The sequence below is a fragment of the Athene noctua genome, chromosome 6 (genome assembly GCF_965140245.1).
Source record: "Athene noctua chromosome 6, bAthNoc1.hap1.1, whole genome shotgun sequence".
Lineage (NCBI taxonomy): Eukaryota > Metazoa > Chordata > Aves > Strigiformes > Strigidae > Athene > Athene noctua.
Window position 1 is genome coordinate 47,530,398 of NC_134042.1, and position 26,786 is coordinate 47,557,183.

General features: G+C 46.8%; 1 protein-coding gene across 1 annotated transcript in view; it reads left to right on the forward strand.

The window, feature by feature from the left end:
• ARMH4 (armadillo like helical domain containing 4) overlaps positions 1-26,786 on the forward strand; it is a 71,732-nt gene that overhangs the window by 385 nt on the left and 44,561 nt on the right. The window contains exons 2-5 of the mRNA XM_074908889.1: positions 5,725-7,102; positions 9,162-9,374; positions 10,546-10,764; positions 25,315-25,566. Coding sequence (XP_074764990.1) covers positions 5,782-7,102; positions 9,162-9,374; positions 10,546-10,764; positions 25,315-25,566 — 2,005 coding nt within the window. The 5' untranslated portion in view covers positions 5,725-5,781. The remainder of the gene's footprint in view (positions 1-5,724; positions 7,103-9,161; positions 9,375-10,545; positions 10,765-25,314; positions 25,567-26,786) is intronic.

Genomic DNA, 26,786 nt, shown 5'->3' on the forward strand with positions numbered 1-26,786 from the left:
GGTGTGTGTGTTGGTTTCTCCTCCCGGCGGGGGGTGTGTGTGTGACCACCGCTGTCCCTCTGTCCTGCTGCGGGCCCGGGCTGGAGAAATCCCCGGGAGGTTGGTTACACTTGATCCGTTGGCTTGGTGGGCGGCTGTGAGGGAAGGATGCACTTCTGGGTTTTTAAGCTCACCTTTAAATACGACTAAGGAGGACAGGAGGATGGATCTGTGCCCCGCAAGCGGGCGTGTTGCGTGTAATCAAGGCTTGAGCCATCCCCAGTCCCATCCCCTTACCAGCAAGCAGGTTCTACCCAAGCTAAAAGGGCCTGTCCAGGTGTATTTAGTCTGATCTTAAATCTTCACCTGCAGAGACTTACGATCCTCTAAGAGATCTACTGTGTGCTGTCTGCGTTAGGCGAGGCGGTGAAATTTCTGAGTGTTTCTTATTGATTGGAATCTGAATGCTACCCCTCTGCTCCCAGTCAGCCTGGAGAGCAACATTTCCACCCTTCTGGTGTTTGAAAACTGCTGCACACTTTGGCCTCATTCTTACACCCCCCCCCCTCCCCCAATCCTTTTAATCCCTCAGGAATTTGGTAGACCTCCAATATTTGTGGTGCTGGGGACCTGGCACGGGTCAGAAGCCACAAAAAAACCTGTGCAGCTTTTACTTAAAAATCTAGGTAGGGATTTCCATAGGTGGTCTGTGCTGTTCTGAACAAAGCAAGCGATCACTTAATGGTTGGGGGAATAATGCCTAAAACATGTCATGTCTCTCGCTTCTCAAAGAACTACTGCTGGAACACCAGTGCTGGAAGTGGAGGTGATGTATTATGTATTGAGGTGCCTCACTAGGACTGGTAGGAAACTATCCTTACAGAATATTAATATCTCATTTGTTTGCTTGTAAGGAGCTGTCCTCAAAGGTAGAGGAAGATGTGCCCCTCTGTGTTGTGTCTACATAATTTTGCTCATCCGACTTGGGCTGTCTTGGTGGCTGGTGTAGAGTTGTGTCACTGTTGGGATTTCGCTGAGAGCTGTTGGAGATAAACAGACCTCAACCAGTTAAGCTATCTGAAGTCTGTGCTATAAGAACATCAGCTCTACAGTTCACTTGATTGAACTGTGCAAGGACACAATGTAAGATGAAATGAAGGCATTTCTCAGTCTGTGTGCGAAAGTAGGAGTTGAAGCTCTGCAGTGTATTATCTGCTGGCTTTTGTATTCAGCACGAGTAATAAGGCTTGGATAGCATACATTAGCACTCTGGTAACATAGCATTTGATTGCTGGCAGTTGCTTGACTTGTATGTTTTGGCTAAATCATCACATAAAAAGATGTGCAGCATTTTTGTCCTTTTCCCTTATCAATCAGCAGATGAATTGTGGAGCCAAGCACATCCAGGACTGTTCAGCCAGTCAAAGCTGGCATAATCAAGCTTGTACTCGGAGGTGCGAAAAACTGTGTTCTGCAAAGGCTAGACAGTGATTTGTCTGAAGCTGACCTGTTAATCTGTGTTCTCTGTTGTATGATGCATGCAGCTACTTCAGTTTTGGAGTACAAGTGTCTGCTCTGTGTGGGAGAGGGATTGTTAGAACAGGGTTATTAATTCAAGTAAGCTAAACTTGATGTTTTTTTCTGTTTCAGCAATTTGGGAAAAACACAGCCAGAACTTGCTAAAGTTCTGCCAGAGGCGGAAAATAACACCAAAGGGTTTTCCTGGGAGTTTCCTGTAAATAAATTGGCAGGGTGAACCTCATAAAAGCCATCCTGGGGAGTAGCTGCATACAACTGGGGCAGAGTTTCATCCCTTGCAGCATGTGTCCACAGATGGCTGGTCCATGTAAGGAACAGATATTGAACGAGAGAAATCTGGTCTGCTCTGTGTTTGTCCCCTTCAAGCCTGCCCTGTTGATGTGACCAGAACCGGCTGGGGTTCCTTCTGAGCTGGCTTTTGTCAGACTTTCCAGGAGATGACACTTCAAACAGGTCTCAAATTTGCAGAGGGGGTTAATGGTTTAATAACTTGTGCTAATGGTATGGAGCAAGGAAACAGCCTAGTTTGGAAAGATCCAGCTGAGTCTGTGGGACTGCTTCAGGTGGTGACCAATTTGTCTTTATTGCCCCTCAGCCTGGAGACTTGTCCACAGTAGTAGATGGTTCTTATTCTGATGGGCATCTTCTGGAGATGCCTGGTTTTGGCACTTGCTTTTTGCCTAGTGGTCCTTTGTGCTTCTTCCCAGCCTACCAGGTGTTAAAAGAAAACTTATGGGGTTTTTTCCATGCTAAAGAGAAAGCTCCTTAGTTGTCTGAGGTTGTGCTGCCTTTGCAGCTTCAGGAACTGCATCTCTTGGGATTTGTTGTTAAGTGCAGGGGAAGTAGCTGGTGTTGTCTCTCGCCCTCTGTGTGTGCTTCCTATTTGAAGCAAGGATTAATTTTCCGCTGAGAACTTGGCCAGTGCTTGGCAGCTGTCCTCCAGGGCTTCAGCTTGGAGAATGCCAGGTGGAATCTGGGGACAAGGAGCTCCTGTGGCATGAAATGCTGAGTCTACAGCTCCAAGCTACTAACGAAAGAGCTTAAGCTCACTACAGAGGAGGTGCTTGGTCAGAGCAGCATGTTCCAGTGTGCTTTTATCGCTTGGCTAAGGCTGTAGAGCCGACTGACTATAAAAATAACCAGATGGGAAGATAAATGTATAGCCCAATGCAGCTTGAGTAACAAACTGCTCTGCAGCCAGCTACCTGCTAAAACCTGTATCACTTTTGCATTAAGTGGAAGTGCTACAGCAAGGTGTTAAACTCTGTTTAAGAAGATAGCCAGGTCACTGCTGTTCATACACTGTCTAATCCAGCCTCTTCCTAAAGCTAAGTAGATCTTAAGCTCTGACTAATCTTCTTTGAAGCATGAGCTTGTACCATTATCCCGCAGCAAGCTCCATGCCACTATCTCCAGCTTTCACTGAATGTAGAGGTCTAGGTTAGCTTAGATCTAGCTGTTGTGGATTTCCTGAGCAAATAACTCTCCAACATTTTCAAACTTTATGAATGTAAGACTGTGGCCAACAGTGCTTCTCAGACTGGAGGAGACAGTATGAGGCTGCCTGAAGTACTGGAACTTGTGTATTGGGCTAGTACTGACTGCCCATGTTATCTATTAGCCAGAAGGGGGAAATATTTTTTTCATGTTTTAATTAATGGATATCTGAAAGCCAGCATTGTAGGGAGCAGCTTTCCCTCTTATTCGCTGTCATTCCTGATCCTAGTAAAAACTGAATAAGCTTGTTGGAAAGGAAGAGATTAATGTTTTGGTACTTCTTCTAACCACCTCTTGAATGTCTTAGGCTCTTTTGAGAACCTAGAGCTAGAAACCTACAAATGTACATATGTGCATATACATATGCATAATGTATATGACTGCAAGAGAAATTCTATGGCTGTCTTTCAAGTGCAGCTGGAGTTGTGTTTAGGCTTAACCACTGCTAAAGCTACTTGCGGAGCCTGAAAAGACTCCTGACTTACAGAGAAACTGTATTTGGATCCAAACTGTTTTTTATTAAACCCCTTGATGTTTCAGTATGTCTGATCTTAAGTGGCACTGCTAAAGGGGTTTAAGGTGACCATAATTTATATTCATCAGCATGGCAAGGCAGCTGTGTTGTCATTGGGCACTAACAATTAACTTGTATAATATACTCTTAGTGTTTAATTGCAAAAGTGCATAAAAGATTAGCCTGGAAAATTAGCTGAATACTGTCAGTTTTCAGCTGTTTCTTTGGCGGAGGAGATAGATGAGTGGCCACCCATCCTGCAGAGGAAAAAGATGCTAAAAAATAAAGTGGAAGGTATCTCTGCTGTTGCTAGTGAACAGCTTCTTGGTGGCTTCTGTTTGTCCCTGAGCACCTGGTACATGTGTGTGGCCTGTGATGGGGATTTATTCCAGCAGCTCAAATGGCTGAGGGCCAGGACTGCAGGGAGAGTGGAAAAAGTGACTTGGTGTGTCCTGAAGGCTCAACCAGATAATGGAGCCTGTGGTAGTTCCTCTGAGCTGTGTGTCTCTAAGCTGGTAATGCTGAGGTGGTCTTCTGTGCTGCAGCCAGCCCTGCAGATCATAAAGGTCTTCCAACTAGAGAAGTTTTTTCTTCTGTGTGGCTTAAGAGGTATGTTTTTTTTCAATGGAAATACACATAGCTCTGTGTGACCAGACCAGATATAATGAACCTTTCTGTCTTGGTTGTGTTTAGCTGACTGGACACATACAATAATGATTTTTCAAAAGGAGACAAACATACATAATCAGCAGGACACAGAGGGCCTTTGAGTTAGATGGACAAGTACAAATGTGGTATTACCAAAATCCCTCTCTCCATAGCAGCAGTTACTTCTTGCTCAGCATCACCTGGGTGCATGAGAAGGGGTGAAGGAGTGATACACCCTTGTGTAACAAAGCAGCGCCAGGCAGCTTGCTGCTGCACTGTGTGTGTACAAATGAAAGTAATATTTATCTACATACTGTTTGGATGGGGAAATGAGGAGTCCAGCAAGCTGGGGATGGCTCCTAATGCCCAGGAGCAAGGCTGCACAGGGTGATCTTTGCTCTTCTTTGGAAGACCGAGGGGTGGTTCTCATAACCCCAACCTCTTTCCTTACATTCATTAGTCCTGTGGCTTGGAGGTAAGAGCAGTCCACTTGTGAAACTGAGAACATTCCAGTGAAAGCATGTGAAGCTGTTGATGGTTGGAGGCTTCTTGCAGTGGGGTTTGACACTGCCAGTGACAAGCTGCCTCCTGGAACTCGGGGGGAGGACCTTGCCAGAGCTGTGTGATGAAGAGCTGTTGGCTGTGTGAATGGGACTTGTGTGACCAGCTGCCCTGTATGTGATGAGTGGGGCCTTGGATGGGATGGTCTGCTGTGGAGTGATGGTGCAGCAAGCCCAGGACTGGGAGACACCTGCCTGGAGGGAGGTGGCTGGGAGCAGGCTGCTGTGAGGTCCTCCATCTGTCCAGCAGCCTGGGCTGTGTTACTGGAGGCAGCGGAGCCTGCCAAGAGCAGGCTGTCAGCTGGCTGGATCACTGACGGGCTCCTGGTTCAGCGCTCTCTTGGAAACTCTCGAAGTACACAGTGATTATACACATGAAACTTTCTGGAAGTGCCTCCATGGTGCAGTGCAGCATAAACACCGTGCTGATGCAGCAGTGCTGCTGTCTGTCCCCCCAGAAAGGCCACAGCCCAAGGAGCTCAGAGGACATGACAGTAATGCAGCCCTAAAGCCTCCCGTGTTGCACTCTGCAGACCCACCTGGTTCTCTGTGCAAGTTCTTTGGTTTCCTTTTCTGTCAATGTGCAGAACAGGGCTTGCCACAACAGGCCTGAGACTTCAGACTGGCCATGACAAGCATCAGTCCTGGGCTTGGTAAAGAACAAACAGGTTGATCCTCACCATATGCTTGCAAGTCTGATGCCTGCTAGGGAGAGCATATCACTCTACCAGTGGAGTGAGAGCTGGGTAAGGTTTGTCTTGGGCTTCAGATCAAGGTTTGGTTTTGTCTGGTGTTAGACTTCAGATTGAGTAGTCTAGGAACAGTACAGTAGGTAAAGGGATACATTGCTTGGGGTGTATGGGAAGGATCTGCTCAGAACTGGCTGTAGATTAGCATCCCTGGAACTTGTCACCCACTTATTTAAGGCCTTGGGTCAATAGATGTGTATGGGTATGTGTAATCTTGGTTCCCTTTTTCCCTTTCTAGGTTTTGCACTCTGGACTTGTCAGCCTTGCAGGCTTCTGGGCACATCACTTCTCAGCTATGAGTAGATCAGTAAGATTTTACATCTGTGTGGTCACTTGCAGCATCCTGCTCTTGTCCTCCAGTCCACCATGCCTTGCATCTCAGCCACTGGAGGAGAATGACATGACAAAGGTCCAGCATGGCACCTGGGCAGGGAATGATGTAGAAGATGAAAGGACAAGCATGATGAACTTAAAAAATAACCTGGGCCCTTCTGAGCAGACGGTTGCTGAAGAGCCATGGGGAGTGTCAGCAAAGCCATCTGAGATGCCCTTAAATGAAGCTTTCACTGCAGAAGGAGAAAGTATGTCAAGCCATGTCATCCCAGACAGCCAGGGCCTGGGTGCTCACACCTCTGCTGTGGCAGTGGCTGCTGGAGAGGAGGATGAGCTTGGTCCCAGGCAGTCAGAGCTGGATGAGGAGGATGTGTTCAAGGCCATGTTGACCACAGCTGTGACCACGCTGAACCCTGCTGTCCAGGAGGAGTCTGTTGGTGGCCCTGTTGGTGAGACCACCACAGAAGGTGGTGTTGAAGTAGAGCACAGCTCTTCCAGCCTGTCAACAAGCCCCCTTTTTGGGACAAATGAGGAGGAGGAGGCAGGGAGCAACCCACACCCCTCAGCTGTACCCCAGCTCACACTGTACCCCAGCTCTCCCAGCTGGGAAACAGCAAGTGACCATCTTGTCATCCCAACTCCCCAGGCTCTTGGCATGACCTCTGAGGTGGGAACACCCAGAGCCCGCACAGGGAGCCCTCTGAAGCTCCTGGCTGTGCGACCATCTGCGGCTCCAAAACGTCCCCCCGTGGTGACTGAGGCCTCCCCCCGCCTGGAAGCAGGGATGAGTGTTGGGCGAGGAGAGCTGCCTGCCGCAGCTGGCACTGTCACCATCCACCCTGTGGACACTGTGCCACCTGACTGGGATGACACAAAACAGGGGGACATGAGTCAAGGGGGAAGCACATCTCATGAGGAGGTAACAGAGGACCTGAGGGCAACAGAACCATCCCAGACCCCACTGGGAGGTGTGGGGGAGGAGGATGTAACAAGAGTGCCACCATCCCCAGCGTCCCCTCCACCAGCTCCTGAGCTTGCCAAGGAGACCAACTGCACAGCACCAGTGCAAGAGGAGGAGTTGCCAGCAGCTTCCACAGGCAGCAGTGATGCTCCCCACACTGCGCACCTGATGGATGTAGACATGGCTGATCTCAACTCGCTGGAAAATGTAAATGCAGTCACAGCAGAGGAGGGGAAAAGCATCCTGCTGTCACAGCCAGAGGCTGCTGTGGTGACAGATATGCAGTCTGATCTCTCTCCTACTTTGGAAAGCTCATGGAAAGGTAAAACTTGCCTGTTACAGACACTTGCCTCTACGTGTAGGTTTAAGGGGGATGCTCTTGGGAATCTGTGCTTCCTGTCAGGGAGATAAAGTGGAGAAAGGTCTGATCCTGATACCTACAATAGAGGTAGGACACCTTTTCACTGCCTGCCCACCCTCCTGGAAATGCTTTAGACCTTTGTGGGGGGGCAAGAGCCTAAGCAAGTAATTCACATCCATAGAGTACCGCCTGGCCTTGGCTGTCCTGGACACAATGTTCCTGCATACAGGCAGGCACAGCCTGGAGTGTGGTGCCCTGTCCTGACGAGTAGGTGAAACAGCGGTACTGAGCTGCCTCTTCTGCTCCTCAGGCTGAGAAAGGGTGACTGTAACAGCAAACAGGAAAACTGAGACTGGGAAAACTATGGCAGCTGAGCATGGGGTTGGCAGGTGTACTTGAGGATGGAGATCTCTGTAGAGAATTGAGTCTCAGCAGCAGAGACTTGCTGCTGCACTGTGTGTGTACAAATGCAAGTAATATTTATCTACATACTGTTTGGATGGGGAAATGAGGAGTCTAGCAAGCTGGGGATGATTCCTGATGCCCAGGAGCAAGGCTGCACAGGGTGATCTTTGCTCTTCTTTGGAAGACTGTTAAAAAACCCACCAACCTTCTTTTGTTAATGTTCTGTGTGTGGTGTGCTACCAAAGCAGGGGCTTCAGTTTTGGCACTCACATAAGCAGTTGTGGGCAACAGCTGTAGTCTGGTTGTAGGCATCTTGCCTTGATGAGACCTGTGTAAATCTGCTTTGAATAACCCTGTCCTGTGTCTCTCCTGGGACTAGGGAAGGAGTCCAGCCTCTGACCCACTGGATAAACACTTTCCCCCAAGTGTCCCTTTGATATGGAGCACCTTTGGGTCCTTCTACTAGCTTGCTCTGAAGCCCTGCAAAATGGGGGAATAATTCCAGGGGGGTTTAATTAGCATCTGGGATCACTTGGCTCTCAACTGCTGGCTATGGGCACTTGTAGTCAGCGCAGAAGATGCGGAGGCAGTGGGTGACTGAATGCTTCTTAAATCTAGGAATAGGTGAGCTGTACTGGTAGCTTGTGAGTAATAACATCTGTGACTCTGAGGATGTTTCAAAATTTCTGTCCAGAGCTCTGTGCTGTCCTTGAACAAAAGCTCCTGGTGCTGTCTCCCCACCCTAGAATGAAGCTGTGGCCAGGCTCTGCCCAGTGTTTGTGCTAACTCTGTTACCAGCAGGTGCAAATCTTCCTCCCAGAGAGCCTGCCACAGGCTGATGGTGTCACCCTGTACCGTACTTACCTGCAGAGATGTCACCTTCAGCCTAGTGACAGTGTTTCTGCTCAGTGCCCTTTATAATACAGGGAGATTGCTAAAAAAGTTTGGTCAGGTGGTGGGCAATGACATGTTCCTAGGCTGATGAGGAACATGAGCAGGGGTTTAGGACTCTGGTTTAATTGCTGGGCATCTTTGATCTTCTTTCTTAGGCTACAGAGGCAAAAGGACAACTTTCTTTCACTGCATCCAAAAGATGTAGCTCTTGCTGTAAAAGAAAAGCTAATTGCATGCTGGTGCTGAAACCTGATTAATTTCTAGATGAATTTATAAGCACTTGACTTGTCAGCAGGTTCCCTTTCTGCTGTTTCCCAGATGTTGGGGAAACACTATCAGTAAGACTTGTGCAACAAAAATAAACCCTTCCCTAAAGCTCAAGTCTTGTAGCCATGAGAGCTGGCTACTAACAGCACAGCTCTAGCAGCCTCACTTGTTTTGAATGGTATTTCCCACTGTGGGCCTGCAGTGCTGTGCTCCTGTGGCATTGCTCCCCAGTGGGCCCTTGTGTCCCTAAAGGGGCAATTAAGGAGATAAGGACTGATCCTGCTGCTTTCATTCCTGTTATGCATGCTCTCACATCTGCACTGCCCTGATGATACTTGGCTGGCCTTGCACTGTGGCTCTGAAGGAAATGCATGGAGCTGTATTTCTTCAAATATCTGCTCTGTTGCTGTCAGCTGTCCCCGTGAGCTGGTACTGACACATGTTCTTGCTGTAGGTGTTATTCAGGAGGTGACTACAGTTGTCCAGGAGGCTGATGCTGCTCTGACAGTTGTGACACTGGTGCCTGGTGCTACCCAGGGAACAGGAGCTGTGAGCCTTCCACAGGAAAACAGTGGGGAGGACACCCAGATGCCAACTGCTCCTAGTGCCACCCAGATGCTGGTGGCAACTGGTGCTTCCTCTATGGCGAGTGCTCCAGATGTAGAAGGTAGAGTTCTGCTCTGCATGAGATGGTGCATCTGAAACCAGTACCAGTGCTTGGACACCAAAGTCTTAGTGCACAGCATCCATATTCTAATTGACCTTTTTTCTAGCCTTCTGCAGGCTGCCCCTAGCCTGGGGCTGCCACTGCTTTCTGCCCATATTACCAGACCCACAATGTTGAAATATGGCAGAATATGTTTTTGCCTCAAATAACAGTGGAGTAGAGACTTTAAAAAAACATCACCCCCAAACAAACAATCCTCATGTCTGTCCTTGCTAGCAAGCTGACTTTTAACCTTAGACATTTAAGGCAGTTTTCACTCGTGGAGGGAGAGCTCTTCTGGAGCCCAAGGCAGTGGCAGATTGCTGATGCTGAGTCTGAAGGCTGAAAATGTTTTATCAGGGTAACATGGGAGCGGTAGCAGGAGGGTAGACACCCTCTTGCAAGAGTCTGGAGAGCCCTTGAGTGTGGAAGCCTGCATTGATAGTTACTTCCACGGAGGAATGGTGGATTCTTCTTAGGTTGATGTGACTCACATGGAAATGCTGTACAGCTGCTGGCTTGCTGTCACCATAGCAGGGATGTGTAGGAGCCTGTTTTCTTGACAGGAGTGTAGCAAAGGTTCCCTTAGAAGAACACTGGCTTTTAGCTTGAGTATGTTTGTAGTAGTAGGTAGCACTATAATGAAACTGCTGCTGGGCAGCTTTTCTGGTAATTATTGCCAGGCATCAAAAGGAAAAACCTATTTGCATTGTACCTCTTAAATTAAGGTCCCTTTGTAGGGGAGAGAAGGCTCTTCGGGCAGTTTCCACTAATTAATTTGCTTCTGGAATTTAATTATAAATTCAACTAGTTTTTAACTTTGCAATAAACAATTAGATCTGTCACTGGGTTCAGATCTGAACCCAGTGTCTCGGTGCTCTGATCTTGCCATGGGGTGGGGACTAGCAGTTCTCAAAGCAGTGGAAGCAAAACCTAGCTGAGTTCTTAAGGGGAACCTTCTCTGCTGGCTGTCCTGGAGGAGAAGCTTTCATTACGGCAGGCCCACATCTTAAGAGAGGCAAGAGTTTAATAACTACTTCCACTCAGTGAAGTTTTCATTAAGGAGTTTGTTCTTAAATGGTGGATTTTAATATTATTGTGCCAATCTACTGCTGCTTCTTGTTTTCTGTAGATCTCACAGATGTGGTCCTGGTCACCAGTGAGAAGGCTGTTCCAGCTCCTGGTGGGATGTCTGCTACCCAGTCTGGACAGACAGAGGAACCATCCAGCAGAACTGTGGTTCTAGTAACTCCAGCATCAATGGCATCTTCTGTCAGGAGGACAGCTCTTCCATCTGTGAGGAGGATCAGTACAGCTGTGACCTACGGGCTGGACCGCCTGGAGTCAGAAGGTACTGCTGATACCAAGGATAAGAGGCAGGCAGTTCCATGTGGAGTGGCACGCTTGCCTTGACACTTAGTTTGGCACACAGTTATGTGCATATGTTATTGTTCCTAATAAAGTTGTTGAACAACCTGTCCCTCCCTGGGAGGTACAGGAAGCAAGCAATGAGCAGTGCTGTGGAGGATGCTTGAAATTCAAGTGGCTGTGGTGGAAGGGATGGGGTTTTCCTTTGGAGAGGAGCAGCAGTGGTATTGCTGTTGCAGTGGAGTCTGGCACTGCACACCTGTAACTGCTGGTGTGGGCATCCACTGCAGAGCCTCTGTACCAAGTAACACTTGTGAGAACATGCTCAGGCAGCTGGAGAGCCTTTGGCACCCTACTGCTGAAATCCTCACCACGTGCAGAGCTCAGCATGGGATGGGCACCTCAATGTCCAGCTGGCTGAAACCTTGCCAGCACAAGGGATGCTCTATTTACACTCCCTGTGTGACACTTCTGGGAGAAGTGAAGACTGCATCCCTGTGAGATGCTCTTCCAACACAAAGCTACCTGCTAAGCTGCTATTCCATTGCTTTTTTCCTCCAGTCTTCTCTTAAACTGCTTTTGCCTACTGCCAGACCTGGAGTCTCTGCTACCTGAATGTCTTCAGACAGTTAGAACCCAGTGATGCAAATTCTGCCTGGTCAGATACCCATGGAGAGGGGGGATGTAGGTGAAGATCCTGCTCTGGAGTTGGTCTGCACCTCAGATGTGTTATCTCTTCAGCTCATCTGTATTTTTTCCTGCAGTGAATTGTTTCACTTCTGCTTCTTACTCTTCCCTGCTTGCTCATCTATCCAGTTTTGTACTCCAGTGTCTGGACTGACACCACCTGGCAGGGATTAATCTTTCTGCCTGTTTTGCTCCCCTTCCTTTATACTGACCTTCTCTTGCATTTGTATTTTACTGCAAAGGTTGGCAGCCCTCCAGGGGTGGTATGCCAGATGGTATTTTTCTGATTAGAGGTGGGGAGCCATAGACAACAGCTAATCAGCATCTTTTCTCTGCATGAAGCAATAACTCTCACTCCTATTTAGAAGGCAGCAGAAGCTTGGGAGCCCTTCCCACTGCATGTGTGAGGTGCAGCAGTTCCTGCCCTGTCAGACTTGCTGCTTGCTTTGAAGCCTTCTATCAGCTCTCTGGGCCTCCAGCTACAGCACTTGCCCCTTGCCATCATGAGTCTTGCATGTATCTGGCAAGGATGTGGTGCTGATGATGGCAGAGTGGCAACAGGAGGAAGAAGGGCATGTGTAGAGAGAGAACCTGATCCTTCAGGCTGGGAAATAAGGTCTCTGCTTAGCAAGAGCAGTGTGATTCAGGAGGCTAAACTGTTTCTGAGCCCTCTGGGATCTCCTTTAGAAGCCTGGCTTTCTGCACAGGAAGATAAGAGGGATTTCTGTTTCAACTGAGCATTGATCTCTCCCTATTTAATTGAGACTTTCTACATAGGCATTTAAAAAAAATCTTTTTGCTCTGACACAGGACTGCAGCAACTTTCCTGGGTTCCTACTGAGCTCTTATGCAACCACGGAACTGTTTTCTGTGCTCTTGAATATGCTCTGAGCTCCTCTAAGGGCAAATGTGGGCTGTAGCTAGGCCAGCTTTACTAAATGATGACAACTCAACTAGAAGGCTGTGGGTTTCTTGGCTCTTGAGTATGGCAGTGCAGGTGCCTGTCATCCAAGGGACATGGTGCTCTCTGTGCTGTGTGGTTTTGACAACTGGCACAGCTCTTGTGGTCTAAATTTCTTCTGATCAACCTTAATGTGGTGAGCCAGATGTTTACCTGAGGTTAGGGATCACCAATCCACATTTTGTAAAATGGGACAAATACCACTTGGGGATAGGCTTTCTGCCTGGGGATGTCACTGCCCCAGTTAAGCACAAAAAACTTTTGAGCTGTGACTGTTTTCTAGTATCTTTTTCTGTGTAATGGCAATTAGAGGGTACCACATGCTCATGGTGGAGTGGCATTTGGAAGCTTGGTTTCTGTTTCCCCCCTAAAAACTACAGTTCCTAGTGCTTACTCTCAGGCTGTCCAGATGGTGCCAGATACAAGAGATTTGGGAGTGCCTTCCTGTGAAGCTACACTGAGCTCCAGCCCAGGGTGCTCAGGCTCTTGGGGGAGGCGAGGTCAGACATCACTGCTGTTGCAGGCACGTGCTGGAGTCCCTCAGGAGGGATCTTGGCCCTTTGCAGGGAGACTGTGTCTTGCTCACCAGTGGAAAGAGCTGAGGGAGCTTGGCTGGTCTCCGCTGCCTTCAGTGGGGTCTTGCTGACTTGCCTCACTGAGGGCATGGCTCATTAAATACAAACCCCTGCTGTTCAGCTAGCTCTGTTTCTTGGGGACCATATGTGCCAAACTGCTTTCAGTTAATTGCATCAGTATATTCACCTACCTGGCTTGGATGCAGAACTGTTTTTTTCTAAAAATTGCACAGACAAACATGAGGTGCTTTGAATATGTCTCTAGATGAGTTTATCCTCCTCTGTAGTGGACTCTGGAGAGATTAGCTGGGTAACAAATATCCTCCTACCTTGACTCTGGTGATAGTGATTCTTCTTGCCCTTCCTAGCTGGAGAAATCCTATAAAGGGATTATAGGATATGGGGACAGGACACAGCAGAGGATGAGCCTTACTTGTTTGGGAGACTTAATTATAGATTTTTGTCACTGTGCCCAGAATTTGGGCATCTCTATAGCAAGCTAAACCCTGCAGCTTTCTCTGTGGGGCTTCTAGGGTCCAAAGAGATAATCTAGTTCAGCTTGCCTGCTCAGCACCACTGTGTAAGGCTCCCAACACATTTTTAAAAGTAGCTCGTCTTTTAAAAGAAACCATGCTCCTTTTTAGACTAGATTCCTTTGCTATAACATCTGCCCTGGTAGGTATGGACAGGGATGGCTGCACTCCTTCAGCATGGCAGCATTTGGCAGGTATAACTTGCCAAAGTGGCAGGTAGCCTGCCACGTTCCCTCTTCTGCAAGATCCTTGCAGTGTTTAATTGAAACCCGGTGGACAGAGCACAACAGCAGCTGGCTCCTCTTGGCTGTTCCTTAAGCAGCTCCTGTCACTGCTCCATACGGGATGTGATTCAGGGATGCACTGAGGCTAGGCAGGAGGTGGGTTAATGCACTTCCTATGAGGATCTTAAAGGTCATGTCATCCTTACGTGATAATCCTAAACCAGCAGTTAGTACAGAACTAGCCTGCTGCTAAGAGCGATGCCTCACCCATCACTACCTGGGTCAGAAGCCGGTTTGGTGGGAGCAGCTTACAGCACCATTGCTGTGGCTGTTGGTGAGGGTGAGTCTGTGCCTGTCACTGCAGGCTCAGGATTTAGTTTTCTTGTGTGCCCCCACCCTGCCTGCACAGCAAAAATGCAGCTGGAATAGCTGGAGAGTAGTGATTGTGGAGCAAGGCACATGGGACAGAATGGGAAGATGTCTCAGAACTCGTCAAACCATGTGAAGATTAATCTTTTTTGACATGTAGGGCAGATGTCACAGTGTTACCTTCCAAGGCTGCCCAGATGCAGTGGGAACGGCTGCTTCTTGATGGACTGGTGTTCCAACCCCAAGTCCATAGAAGCCCTTCAGCTCTTAGACTCCCCCCCACACACTGCCCTCACTGCATCCAAGCTCATCAGGAAAACAGTTTAAGCTCACTGCTGCCTGCTCCCTGCAGCTCAGTAAGCTCTAGCTTGGCCCACTTCAGCATTAACTTGGGATTTAGAGATTGTTTACCTGTGATTTTTGAGATGAAGGGAACAACAAATAACCTGGCTCTTGCTACTCTCCAGTAGGTGATTTGAAAAGCACTAAACCCAGTGTTGTACATTGGGGCTTCTGATGTATCTTATCCTATTTTTTGCATACCCCTTGCCCCCTCCCCAAATCCAAAACTACTCTGCAACAGTGTATAAACCCTAAGGCTGGTTCCTGTTCAGTTGTCTAGGCTTGCTTCAAGCTGTTGTTGCTGGGGGTGAGCTGCTTACACAGTTCAGCTGTTGTGTAGGCTGCTGGATGTGGAGAGTGCTTAGAGCTTTTATAAAAGCAGGAGGTGCTCTACCTGTTGTACAGTGTCAGGGACAGTCAATAGCTCTGTGAAAATGGGCAACTTAAACTCAGTTGCTCTAGAGGGAGTTCTTAACCATGTAGCTCTTGAATTTGAAGTGTTCCTGATTAATCAGCCTCTCAACATGCAGCTGGCAGAATCCTGGTCATTAGGGTGGAGGAGTAATCCAGGGCTGTGAAAGGCAGTGTGAGGTGTCTGCCTAGGACAGCACAGTGCTCTTTCCAGTACTCCGCCTGGTTAACTGGCGTGTCCCCACCTAATGCAGCATTTGGCTATGGAGGAGCCCCTGGATGGAGAAACACAGCTGGCACTGTCCTTGGGATCAGCAAACCCAGGCTCCTGCAGTCATGGGGGACCTTTCTGAGCCTTGGCTGTGGGGTTCACAGTGTTTGCTTCATCTGCTGTGTTAAAGGCTGTTCCAGAACAGTGCCTCTATGAAGCCTTGGACTTTCTGACCTTAACATGAATGATATTTCAATAATACCCACTTGGTTTTGGATTGAAATGGTTCCTATTCCTCTGTGCTCAAGTTGACCCTTCCAAGGAAACCGCAGCTTTTCTTACTGAAAGTAGTTGAGCTCCCTTAGTCCTCTGTTCTCTGCTTCTTTCCCCTGCATCTTGTTCTTGTACAGAGTCACCTAAGCTGCATGTCATACTTCAGAACTGAAGACAGTAGTTGCCTTTTTTCATAAAATACTTCAGAACTTGTAACCATTTACATAACTTTATAAAAGACCCTTCAAATTCTCCTTACCCTTCTGAGCTGTGTCATAGTACAAGGAGTCATCTTTTTGACGTGAAGAGTATTTTTTCTGAAAATCAAGGATCTGACTGGGATTACTATTTGTACCCTGACTGTATGGATTAAGGCCTGCCTCATTAAATCTCTGCAACCCCATTAAAAATTTAAATGAGGTTGCAGGGGTGTAAATAAGACCAGCACTTATCCCAGCATGGTTAACTAGCCTGATACTGTAATTCCTCACCAGCTCTTTGGATATCAGCTAAATTGACAGGGAACAGAAGATTTAAAACAAAGCACATGCACAATGAATTAATTATTAAATGTTCTTGGTACACACTTTTGTATTGTTTCTAGTTTATTACTGCCATCCCTCTGGTACAGGTTGACCTCCATGTTCTTCACAGTAGATGGTAGTTCATCCCTCCTTCTCCTCCTCTTTACGGCTTTGTTACAAAGGAGAAAAAAAAGTGTGACAATTTTGCCACAAAACCATGCTTTTTTTTCTTTCTTTTCCTGCAAGTTTTTGCAAAAAACAAGGTGTCTGGTGCTAAATCTGGTGGTGACTTGTTTTGTTTCATTAAATCCCTCTGAGTTGAGGAAGGAGGGGTGTGGAGGGTGATCAAGCCCTTAATGAGTTGGGAGCTCATGGGTGAACAGCTAAGAGGGTGTCAGGCTAATTAAAGGCTCACTGAGAAGAGGGGTGCTGAGTTCAGCTTTGTCAGCACCTCCCTGTGAAGGGGGGCAGGTTGCCGTCCAGGATGGGTGCACTGACACCTCTAACAAAACTAAAACCACACCATCTCTCAAGGGGCTGACTATGCTAAACGAGAGGGGTTTCTCTCTCAAATACCATACCTGTTATGCTTTATGGTCCCCAACAGCAATTCCTCCAAGAATCTCAAGGAATGGTTTAAAGCATCATTGCATTTTCTTTCCCAGATGTTTGGGAAGGGGCTTGTACCTGCCCAGCTGCTCTCTGGGTGGAGGTGAGCTGCACAGCAGTTTTACTCTTGTTTTGTAAGAGAGGAGTGAAACTTCTCTAAGTAACTTTATTCTGGCCCTGTTCTGCCTCCAGCAGGTTAGATAACATTTCTTAGTCTGACCTAGCCTTGTTGTTGTTCTGGCCAGGCTGTGCTTGAATTTTTAACTGTATCCAACTTCTCATTTGACCTAAAAATTAAGAGTTTGCTTAAATATCACTTTAATGTTGTAGCTTTCCCATGCTTATCTTCAGTCTTAAACAAAACCAACAGAAACCCCCTACAGTTGCTATTGAAATGTAACTGGACTGGAAGGATGAAAGTTCTTAATGAGTTTTTCTTTGGTTTAATCTGGGGTTTAAGCAGTTCACCCTTGCAGCTCTAGGGAGGTGGATTCAGATCAGCAGGTGTGTGGCAGTTTCCTCTGAAGGCTCTGCAAGGAGTGTTTTCCTCTGGAGCTGATGGCTGAGGTCCTTTAGTGTGGGGGGGATAGCGTTGCCTTCTCTGGGGAGCTTTGACAGTTGGGATGAGGGCAAACCACCCTGCAAATTGGTTTAGCTCTTTCATTTCTGCTTCCTGCCCTGTGCAGGTGGGGTGCTGTCCCTCTTGTTGATCTGAAACGGGATGCAGTGATGAAAGCACTGGCTTCTTACCTTGTCTTCTGGGAAGAGTTATAGGCTTTTTTTTTTTTTTTTATGTTAACAAGCTGTCTTTAAAAGGCAGGGGGGAGATCTCATGGTATGTTTCCCCCTGTCTGACATCAACACTTCAGGCCACATGGGTGCAAGGACTGGTCAGCAGTGTTATTCTGAACCCCTTCACGAAAATCCCCTGAGGAGAAGCACTGCCCTTGACAAAGAACAGTGAAGGCAGCAGGAGGGTGATCAAGGACTTAAAAGCATGAGCTCTGACTAGAAGTGAGCTGAGCGGGCTCCAGTCATCTTCCCTTCTGATAGAACTTAAGCTAAAACCTTGATACCCTGGAGACAGTTGCCCATAATAACAGATCCACCCCTAATCTACATCATCTGTGATGGGTTTGTCTAGAAAATGAAGCTTAAATGTTTTCTTGGGCTGTTGGTTGTTCCTTTCCCAGGCAGTGTGGTTGAATTGGATACTTCTTAAGAGACAGCATCAAACAGCCTTTTGCAAGAGAAAATGGAATTAACGTTTCTGCTGGGACTTATATTTTTGTGATTGGAAAAAGTACCACGCCCACAGCCCTTTTCCATGTGAAGGCATTTTGTTGAGAGAAGTAAACTCTATTTCTGCCTTCATCTGTCTTGTTCTGCCCTGTCCAATTACAGGTCATGGTCATTAAATCTGGACTGATTTGAATGCCCTCGATAAATCACCTTTCTTGTCTTGATTTTTGTACTGGTTAGTTCAAAACCTGCATACCTCGGGTTAGAAGAGCTGTTCTGCAGCAAACTAGGAGGCGAACTTGTTACAGTCTATACTGTGTATTCTGCAGCGTTCTGTTTTTTTCCCTTTAAAATAGCCTCATATTGCTAAATCAACTCTCTAGCCTGGCTCAGTGTGAAAGCAATTTTGTGGTGAATGCTGCTGAAAATGCAGCTCTTAGGAGTGATTGTTTCTGATCTTAATACAGAAGCAGACCCGTGGTCCCTGTTGGAATATCTTTTTCCTTTTTTTTTTTTTCTTTTTTTTTTTTTTAATTCCAAAGCTCTTCAGTGCCCCGGATCCCCTGTGAGGAGCAATGAGCCAGGACTGGAAAAGCAAATGCGAATCCCCTCAGATTTGGGGGGTGGGGGGGGGAAGTAGGTTAGGATCAGAATCCAAATCTCTCCTTGTGCTGTCTTTGCAATGTCGAAGAGCCCTCTGCTGGGAAGTGGCTTCTGCAGTGCTTGGGCTTTGGCAAGCAGAGGCTCCTCAAGAAGCACCAGCTCAGCTCTGCTGCCAGGGGTATGTTCCCTCTCCAAGATTTAGCAAGGATTTTCTGCCATTACAGAAAAGCTTTGGACGTATAATTTCCTCTTCTCTTGAAACTCATGTGGTCAGGTGATCTTGCTCTGTGTGGTAGGGTCCCACCCAATGGATACGTTCTTCCCGACGGTCCCTTTCCTTGGCTCTGTGCAATGGGCCCGATGCTGATGCTTCCCATGAGAGGCCATGCTTGATTTGGGTCCCCTTCCAGAGCAAAGCATTTAAGGCTGCGTCCATGCGACACGGTCTGCAGGTACCCCAGGTAGCTTTGCAGTGAACGTGACTGGGTTTAACTGAACCCATCAGTATGGGCGGTTTTACCCTGATGAATTTGCATAGCTTCTGTGCTCACTGCTTGCTTGAGTATCTCGACCCTGGTACAGTACTCTGCCCAGAGAGCTGTCTGCACATGATGAGAGCCCATCTACGTTCCTACCAGCCATCTCCTTCCAGGCTGTCACAAGTGATTGTTCTTGGCAGCATTTTGAAGACATCCGATGGTGACATTATTACTGATCACATGAAAGCAGCAGATTAATAATAAATGAGAGTTGTCCTAGAAAGGCTTTCCTGCCTTGATGGTCAGCTGTGACCATAAAAGCAATGCAGAAAATGAATGTCACTGGAAGAAAGCATTTGGCACAGACTTCTTAATGCCTTTTCTTTCTGTTCTGGCAAGAGAAGGTATTCACAGACCCCCATCCCTAATCTTGTTGTTTACACTCCTCTGCTTCCTGTCCTTGTGTGTGCACATGGGCTGCTGTGCAGGTGTGAAGTGGATGGGGGTAGAAGATAAGCAATGGGGTGTGTGGTGGGTGAGACACTTCACTCTGTCCCTGCTGCCCTGTTCCCCTGTGAGCTGCTCTAGTACACACAAGAGGGGAAAATAAACTTCTTGGAAGAGTAGAATTTTGCTCAAGGGTGTGTGTCACAGCACAGGTGGGAGTCATTGTGCTCCGTAGCTCACTCTCCTTTCCTTCAGGGGCATGTTATGCAGGTGGGTGCTAGATCTGTGCTCTCTGCAGCCATCGCTCAGCTCGCAGGAGAAGTCTTGGCATGCTCTACCTCCCCGAAGGCATACGAAGCCTCTCTTCATATGACTTGCCACTGGAAACCAATTAGCGTCAGCTGCTGGTTAATCAACTTACTTGGCACTCATCGGGTGCTCCTAGGCATTCAGACACTACAGTGCTGGGTACCGTAAAAAATTACAGCTTAGATATCATAAAGCGTAACAGTGCTCTGTGTTACTGCCTAGACATCATTGTCCTCTGAGTTTGGTGTGAGCGAGGCTGAGACAGGAAAGGACAGAGAAAATGAGACCTCCAGGTTTTGTCCTGCAACCTCCTTTTTATTTCTTTTTTTTTTTTTCCCCCCACTTTGAATTCAGTTTGTGACTTTGAGTGAATCTGTCACCTTCTAATGAGAGACCCTTGCAGCTCAGGGCACAGCAAGCTATTTCTCTTGTGTGCTAAACCTGACAAATGATGGTTTCTTGAATCTTCTGAGGAGTAAAAGCGTTTGCAAACATTAATGGAAAATATCTAAAGATAGAAACATCTCACTTCAGTGAAGGTTTCTTCAGCTGAAAACAGAGGCCCTTGATCTAACTTGGTTGGCATCAGCAAGGTTATAACAACAGTGGTTTCAGCTCCAGCTTGTTACATGCCGTTGTACCAAACCCACTTACTTCACTGCTGTCTCAGCCCGTCTGGAGCATGTTCCTGATGGTGGTGTTAGCACCAAGCACTGCACTGAGTGCCTGGCTGGTGCCGCTTCCCCACGGCATGGGTTTACAGCTGCTGCCCTGTGCTGATATAGCAGCACTGCAGATAATTTGGATTTCCTCCTGCTCAGGAGGAACGTGGCTCTCTGCAGCTGTGTGACTCCTGTAGAGAAGTGTGACGTCTGACTGAAGCCATCTTTGAGGAATGGGTTGTTGGCACTTGAGTTGCCAGGAGGAAGAGCTGGTCCTGTTGTCCCCATCTGTGCAGCACGGGATGGTTTGGAGGGGCCAAGATCCCTCTTTGTAGCTGATTTGTGAGGGCCCTCCTGCCATCATGGGCTGAGGCTTTCTGTTCTCTTACTGCTTCAGACTCTGCTGTCTGCGGGTTCCTGCTGGGGCAGGCAAATGCCTTAGGATGCGTGAGGTGGTCTCATCTCTCTCTGCTGAGTCAGATAAGTACAGCTTTGTAGCGAAAAACCTTTTTTTGAAGCAAGCATAGGGAGCTTTTGCCACCCTGAAATAGCAACTCCCATCCTGTGGATATCACCAACGTTGCTAATGGATCAGTATGGAGTCCTGTGATAAAGCTCAACCATTGCCACTTCTGGTGACTATTAATAAAGCTGGGAACCCCCAAAAACTCTGCTAAAAATTTGTTATTTTGTCTCAGACTTGTTTTCTTGGTGGTCTCCTATAGCTCCTGCAAACCTGAAAATTTGAATGCCTCTTACAAGGTTGTCAAGTTCTTCAAAACTAAAATCTTTGACGTGTGAAGTGGGAATCTCATTTTCCTGAAGATTCCTGCTGCTTGCATCTTTCTTAGATTGTACTGTTGTCACAGCAGGAAAGTGTTATGTTTCTTGGGTTTTTTGCTTTCTGGTTTCAATGAAGGCAAAGCAGAGCCTACTTTACAGAATACAGTGCTTATTTAGTCCATCAAAGAGTGACAGATTTTGGATTTCTTCGCTCTTGGAGATGAGACTTTAACTGCCCTAGATTACTCTTGCGTTACCTGAACTGTACAGAAAATACAAACGTCTGCTTGGACTATTAAATATTTCGGTGCTGAAGTCTCAGTGTTACCAGGAGAGGAGACAGGATACCACCCCTCCTCGATAGGTCCGTGTGGCACACCACAAACAACAGCGAGGATTCCGTGGGTGCAAACAGAATGACAGGATCAACTTATCTGTAACAAACATAGGAAGATCTGTAGAACAAGGATGGCTCACAGCAGAAGCTCCTATAGGTGCTGTGTACCCGTCTGCTTCAGCGAGCAAGGGGCACTTCTGGCCACTGTCAGACGTTCAAAAGTGTTCCTACAGCTGGGCTTTAGGTGAATGCCTGATTTGGATGGATTCTGTGGCTAAGAAAACTTTATACTTGCTTTTTTTTTTTTTTTTTTTTTTTTTTTGTTGGAGACTAGTGCCTTGACCATAAGGCACTAGCATTTCATCATATGTTTTTCTCTTTTTTTGTAAGATGAACCTTAGCCCAGACTGAAGAGAGTATGCAGTTTGAGGGAACTGGGATTGTTTATTATCCTGGAGAAAAGGATGCTCAAGGGAAACCTTATCACTCTCTACAGCTACCTGAAAGGAGGTTGTGGTGAGGTGGGGAGTCTCTTCTCCTAAGTAACAACTAATAGGATGAGGGGAAACAGTCTTGAGTTGCACCAGGGGAGGTTTAGATTGGATATTAGAAAAAATTTGTCTAGCATTGTAACGGGCTGCCCAGGGAAGTGGTGGAGTCCCAGTCCCTGGAGGTATTTAAAAATGCGTAGATGTGGTGCTTAGGGACGTGGTTTAGTGGTGGAGTTGGTAGTGCTAGGTTAACGGTTGGACCTTAAAGCTCTTTTCCAACCTAAATGGTTCAATGATACCTAAAGTAGTTCTCAGTGGTCTGCAAATGCACGTGAAAATCCGAATGCCTTCTGAATCTGCTGGCCTTTCTGCTTTCAGTTTCTTATGTTTCTTTTCTTTCAAGCTGCTGCTAAGGCTTCTGAAAGGCCAAAAAGTGCCTTTTTAGGAGGGAAAAAGTGATTTTTACAAAAGGTTCTTGTGTGAAGCACAGATCTCCAGCTTGAGCTGTGTGATGCTGGCTTCCATTTTCCCTCTTATGCGACTATCAGGCGTTACTCACAGCCTGCTCACAGCTGCCAGGCTCCTGGTGCTCCTCTGCTTCTGAAATCCACTATTTATGAAGTCTGTGATTTTTTTTTAGAAGTGTAGCTTCCTCCTTGTGACCACCAAGTGGTGCTCTGCGCTGCACCTTGCAGCAAGGCAAGCTGTTGGTATTTTGGGATGGGGGGTTAAAAAGCAGTTCTCGGAAGTAGGAATGTGCTAGAGGAGGAGGGAAACAAGTTAAGAGCCTTTTCCCCTTGCAGCGGTTTTGCTACAAGGACTGCATTATTCACATCCTTATGCTGTGGCTGTGTGATGACTGATGTAGCTTGGTGATGATCAGATGTGATAAGTAGTCTTGGCACTTTCAATTTGGGTGTTCAGCTTGGCTGCATGCTAAGACTTTGAAGGTACAGAGATGGCTATCTGCTGCTTCAAAACTAGGTCCTGGCAGGTGTCTTTGATTTGGCTTGCTAAAATCGCAAGAAGCTTCTAAAAACGTTGTCCCCTACTTGTTTTTCAGAGATAAAAATCTGATCCCTGTTTCCTCTCGACTGCTTTTTCACCTAGTCCATCTAGGAAAAAACCCTCTGTTGTTCATGTTTCTCTTCTCTGGTGTGCTAGCTCTTTAGTGGCTTTTCTGCTAAAATTTGGAAATGTTTATAGCTGTGTTGCTCTCAGCAGAGGCAAAAAGACCTACATTAACTTGTCTTTGCAGGTTTCCTGCAAGCACTCTCCAGGTGCCATTCTCAGGTTTACAGAAGTTCCGTATTTTGTTTGAAAACATGCAGTTTGATAGAGAAAATTCTTATGTTGATTTGAAACGATGGGCACATTATAAGACAGAAACTGCCTGTAAAATGTAATGGGAATTTAAGGGGCTAACTACATCCCTGTAAGCTCCATTAGATGCTCTGCATGGTCTAACTGCAGGAGTGATCGTTCCTTTCCAGGTACTGAAAGCCATGCTAGAGTAGGATGATGCAGCTAAATTCAAACAGCAGCTCATTTGTATGAAACACAGGGCTAGAATTGAAAGATGGCAAGCGGGATTGTCTTGTCTGGTGAGCTGGAAAAAAACATACAGTGTTTTAAAGTAAATCCTTGAATTAGAAGGAAAGGATATGTCATGTAACAGCACAGTGAATGCCATGGTTTTGTAATGTACACCGATTCCTCTAGGTATTCCAGTCTGTGAAGTAGAAGCCAGAGGAAGGAGGCCAGCTCCCCCCAGTTAATTCAGGTGGGATAGACACTAACTAAATAGCTTCCCCAAAGTTCCTCAGTTTGTTTATTGGGTGTTTTGTGGAACAGCTTTGCTGGAGTGCCATTGCATCCCACAGCAGAAAGGAGAGAAGCGTGAAGCATCACCTGCTTTATTTATAGAAGGTATGACATGTGCAGCCCCTCAGGTGTCCTACCTCAGCTGCTCCATGTTATTGCAATGCCTGTAACCTGTATGAGGTACAACTCCGAAGGAAATAAAGGGATATCTCAATAACAAATGTTAATTTTGCTGGATCATTAGTTTTTAACGTGGTCTTAGACTCCCGGCTAAACCAGCTGTTCAGATGCAGGGTGATGGGTTCTCCCAGTCTGAGTACATCAGGAGGGAGAGTTTCTACAGGGCTGAGCAAAGCATCATGTAAATTAGATAAAGTGCATAAATACTGTGTTTTAGTTTTCAGCTTTGAAAAACTAACCATGAGAAATTCAAAGCATGTCATTATTCCAGATACTATCTTTTTATGGTGGGTAGCTCAGTTAGTAGCTATGAAATAGCTTGGATGTAAATTCTGGCTCAGGAAGTTCTTGAGTCTTTGATAACCAAAATCTGGGAAGAGAGACTGTGGGAAGACTGGCTCTGGGTGTGCCCTGCTTTAGTCTTCCTTCGGCATCTGGGGCTAGTTGTGGTCAGAAATAGGATGTGGGCAGAAAGGGCCTTTGGTGTGATCCAGTGTGGTCGTTCTTGTGTTGCCATTTTAGATTCTAGCAATGAAATATGCCTTAAATATTTATTTCTCCATATGTCAACAGTACAGTCAGCTTTGGAGTAAGACGGGTATCTGTTCTAGTAGAGAAGCCACAGGGATTTTCTTGGTGTCACATTTTTCTGCTCTCACACGAAGTGCTGGCTGTGCTGCCTTCTTTCTGATACTGAATTAAGTCTTCCTTGGTCATACCGCTGTCTGGTGTAAATCCATTGTGACAGGAGTGCCGGTATAAAACTGCTGAGGATCCTGCTGAGGCTCGTTACCATCACCCCTGTTCTCCTGCACACAAGAGCTGATCTGCCAGCACGCATCAAAGCGAGATGCTTTTTCTGGAGGAGGGGCCATATCAGTCTAATTGGGCTGGAAAGTGGTGTCCTTTGCAGAGCTGTGAAAGGCTTAATAAAAGTTAAAAATAGAATCAACTTATTTCTGCCTCCAAGACTGGAAATCAGGGAAATAGTTCTCACTTGAGCTGAAATTAGTTGAGCGGAGAGCACCATAGTTATATATACTCAGGTATTTGTACACATGCACGTGTTTGTTTGTACTCTCCTATTATGAAGCAAAATAACAGTATTTCCCACTAATGCCTTTGACAGTCTAAGACAACATCTCATTGTTACTTAGCAACTTCAAACGGTGCTGAGCTCTGCCAAATTAACCCCTTTGGGTGTGTTTCCTGTTAGAAAACAGGCACAAGTTCATTCAGCTGATCTTCCTTTGGAGAACTGGTATCAGCTGGCTGTCCTGGTGCTCAGCTGTAGAGATGTATGAACCTTCCTTAGGGATCTGGTGTAGCTGGGAACTGTCAATGTGAGGTTAATGGTTGGACTGGATGATCTTCAAGGTCTTTTCCAACTTAGATGATTTTGTGATTCTATCTTGTGGGATCTTTCCTGATTGTTGCTTTTGTGTCTCCTTGGCCAGAGGGTGAGGAAGAGGAAGAGGATGAAGAGGAGGAGGAAGAAGAAGAGGAGGAAGAGGAAGATGAGGAGGACAAAGACATAGATTTGATGGATGAAAGCATGGAGGGTGACACGGAGCTGCCAGGTTTCACGCTTCCAGGCGATACCTCCCAGGAGCCCATAGCTGGCCTGGAAAACCCTGTGGCCCAGCTGGCTGGGGTGTCCTACCAGGTTCCTGACACCATCGAGTGGGAGCAGCAGAATCAGGGTCTGGGTAAGAGAAAAAGCCCCTTCTTCCTTTATCCTTACAGAGGACATGTCTCCTGCTCTTCACTTTGCATGGGACAGTCCCTTGTGCTGGAAAGTCTCACAGGTTGGCTCTCAAGCTAAACACAGAGCAGACTCATTTCTGAGGAAACTCCATCCACCAGTGACAACTGGTTGAACTGGGATGGGTCCCAGGCAGCATGACCTGAGTTTTCATTTTGGGGAGAGCTGCTCTCAATACTCCGCATCTGCTCCTTCATTCCCAGAGCTTAGTGTTGTCTTGCTCCAAGGGTGGACAAATAAATAATTTCTCAGGTGAGATTCCTGGGGAAATTTCAGTTCCCTTTGCCCAAGATGGGTTGGTTCGAGGATATATTTGCTGTGAGGACAAACCAAATAGGGTAGCTGGGTAAGCGTTCATCAGCCTATTTGCAACTTCAGCATCATTTTTGTGAGTGCCACTTTTCTGGCATTTTTAAGAGCCGTATGGTCCAGCCATGGGACCCTGTACTGGCAGTGTTAAGCCAGAGAAACCTGTAGAGACCCTATAAAGCTTTATAAAGTTTATTCCCATTGTACGTATAGGCCCTGTGTTTAATCGCTGGACTAATATATTCCACCTGCAAATAGCTTATCAGTGTTTATATGTGTCCATCTGATGCAAGTCAAAGCTGGTGTGGGACAAGGTGGAGTTTAGGAGGGAACCTGCCCAGCTTGCCTAAGGGCACTGGTATAATTTCTCAGCATACTCAGTTTCCAAGCCAAGCTCCAATCAAAACCAGTGGGAACCATTCAGGTGAATTGGTGGGAGATAAACCACATCTATACAGAAGGTCTATTAGAGAAGTAGCTGTTTTGAGAAGCTCATCAAATAAAGGAACCCCCCAACTCTTTTGTACCTTGTTTTATAACAGCTATCACTTCTCCTGGATGTTTAATTCTGATTTAAGCTGGCAGTATTTCCCCGTAATGCTGTCTCTAGCCTGCTTTAGCATTGTTAGCTTCCTCTGAACTTAGTCAAAGAGCATACGTCAAGAACTATGTGGGAGGGTTGCTCTTTGAGGGCATATTGAGTTTGCGTTAGGTCTGATATCTCCCCGTCCCACTAACTCCTTCTTGAAAAACATGGGGTTGGATGGATGCCATGTCAGATCCGTTTCATGTGCCCTGTTATCCCATCAGGCTGGACAGGAGCTGTGGCGGGGGGAATAATTCTAAAGCTTTTAA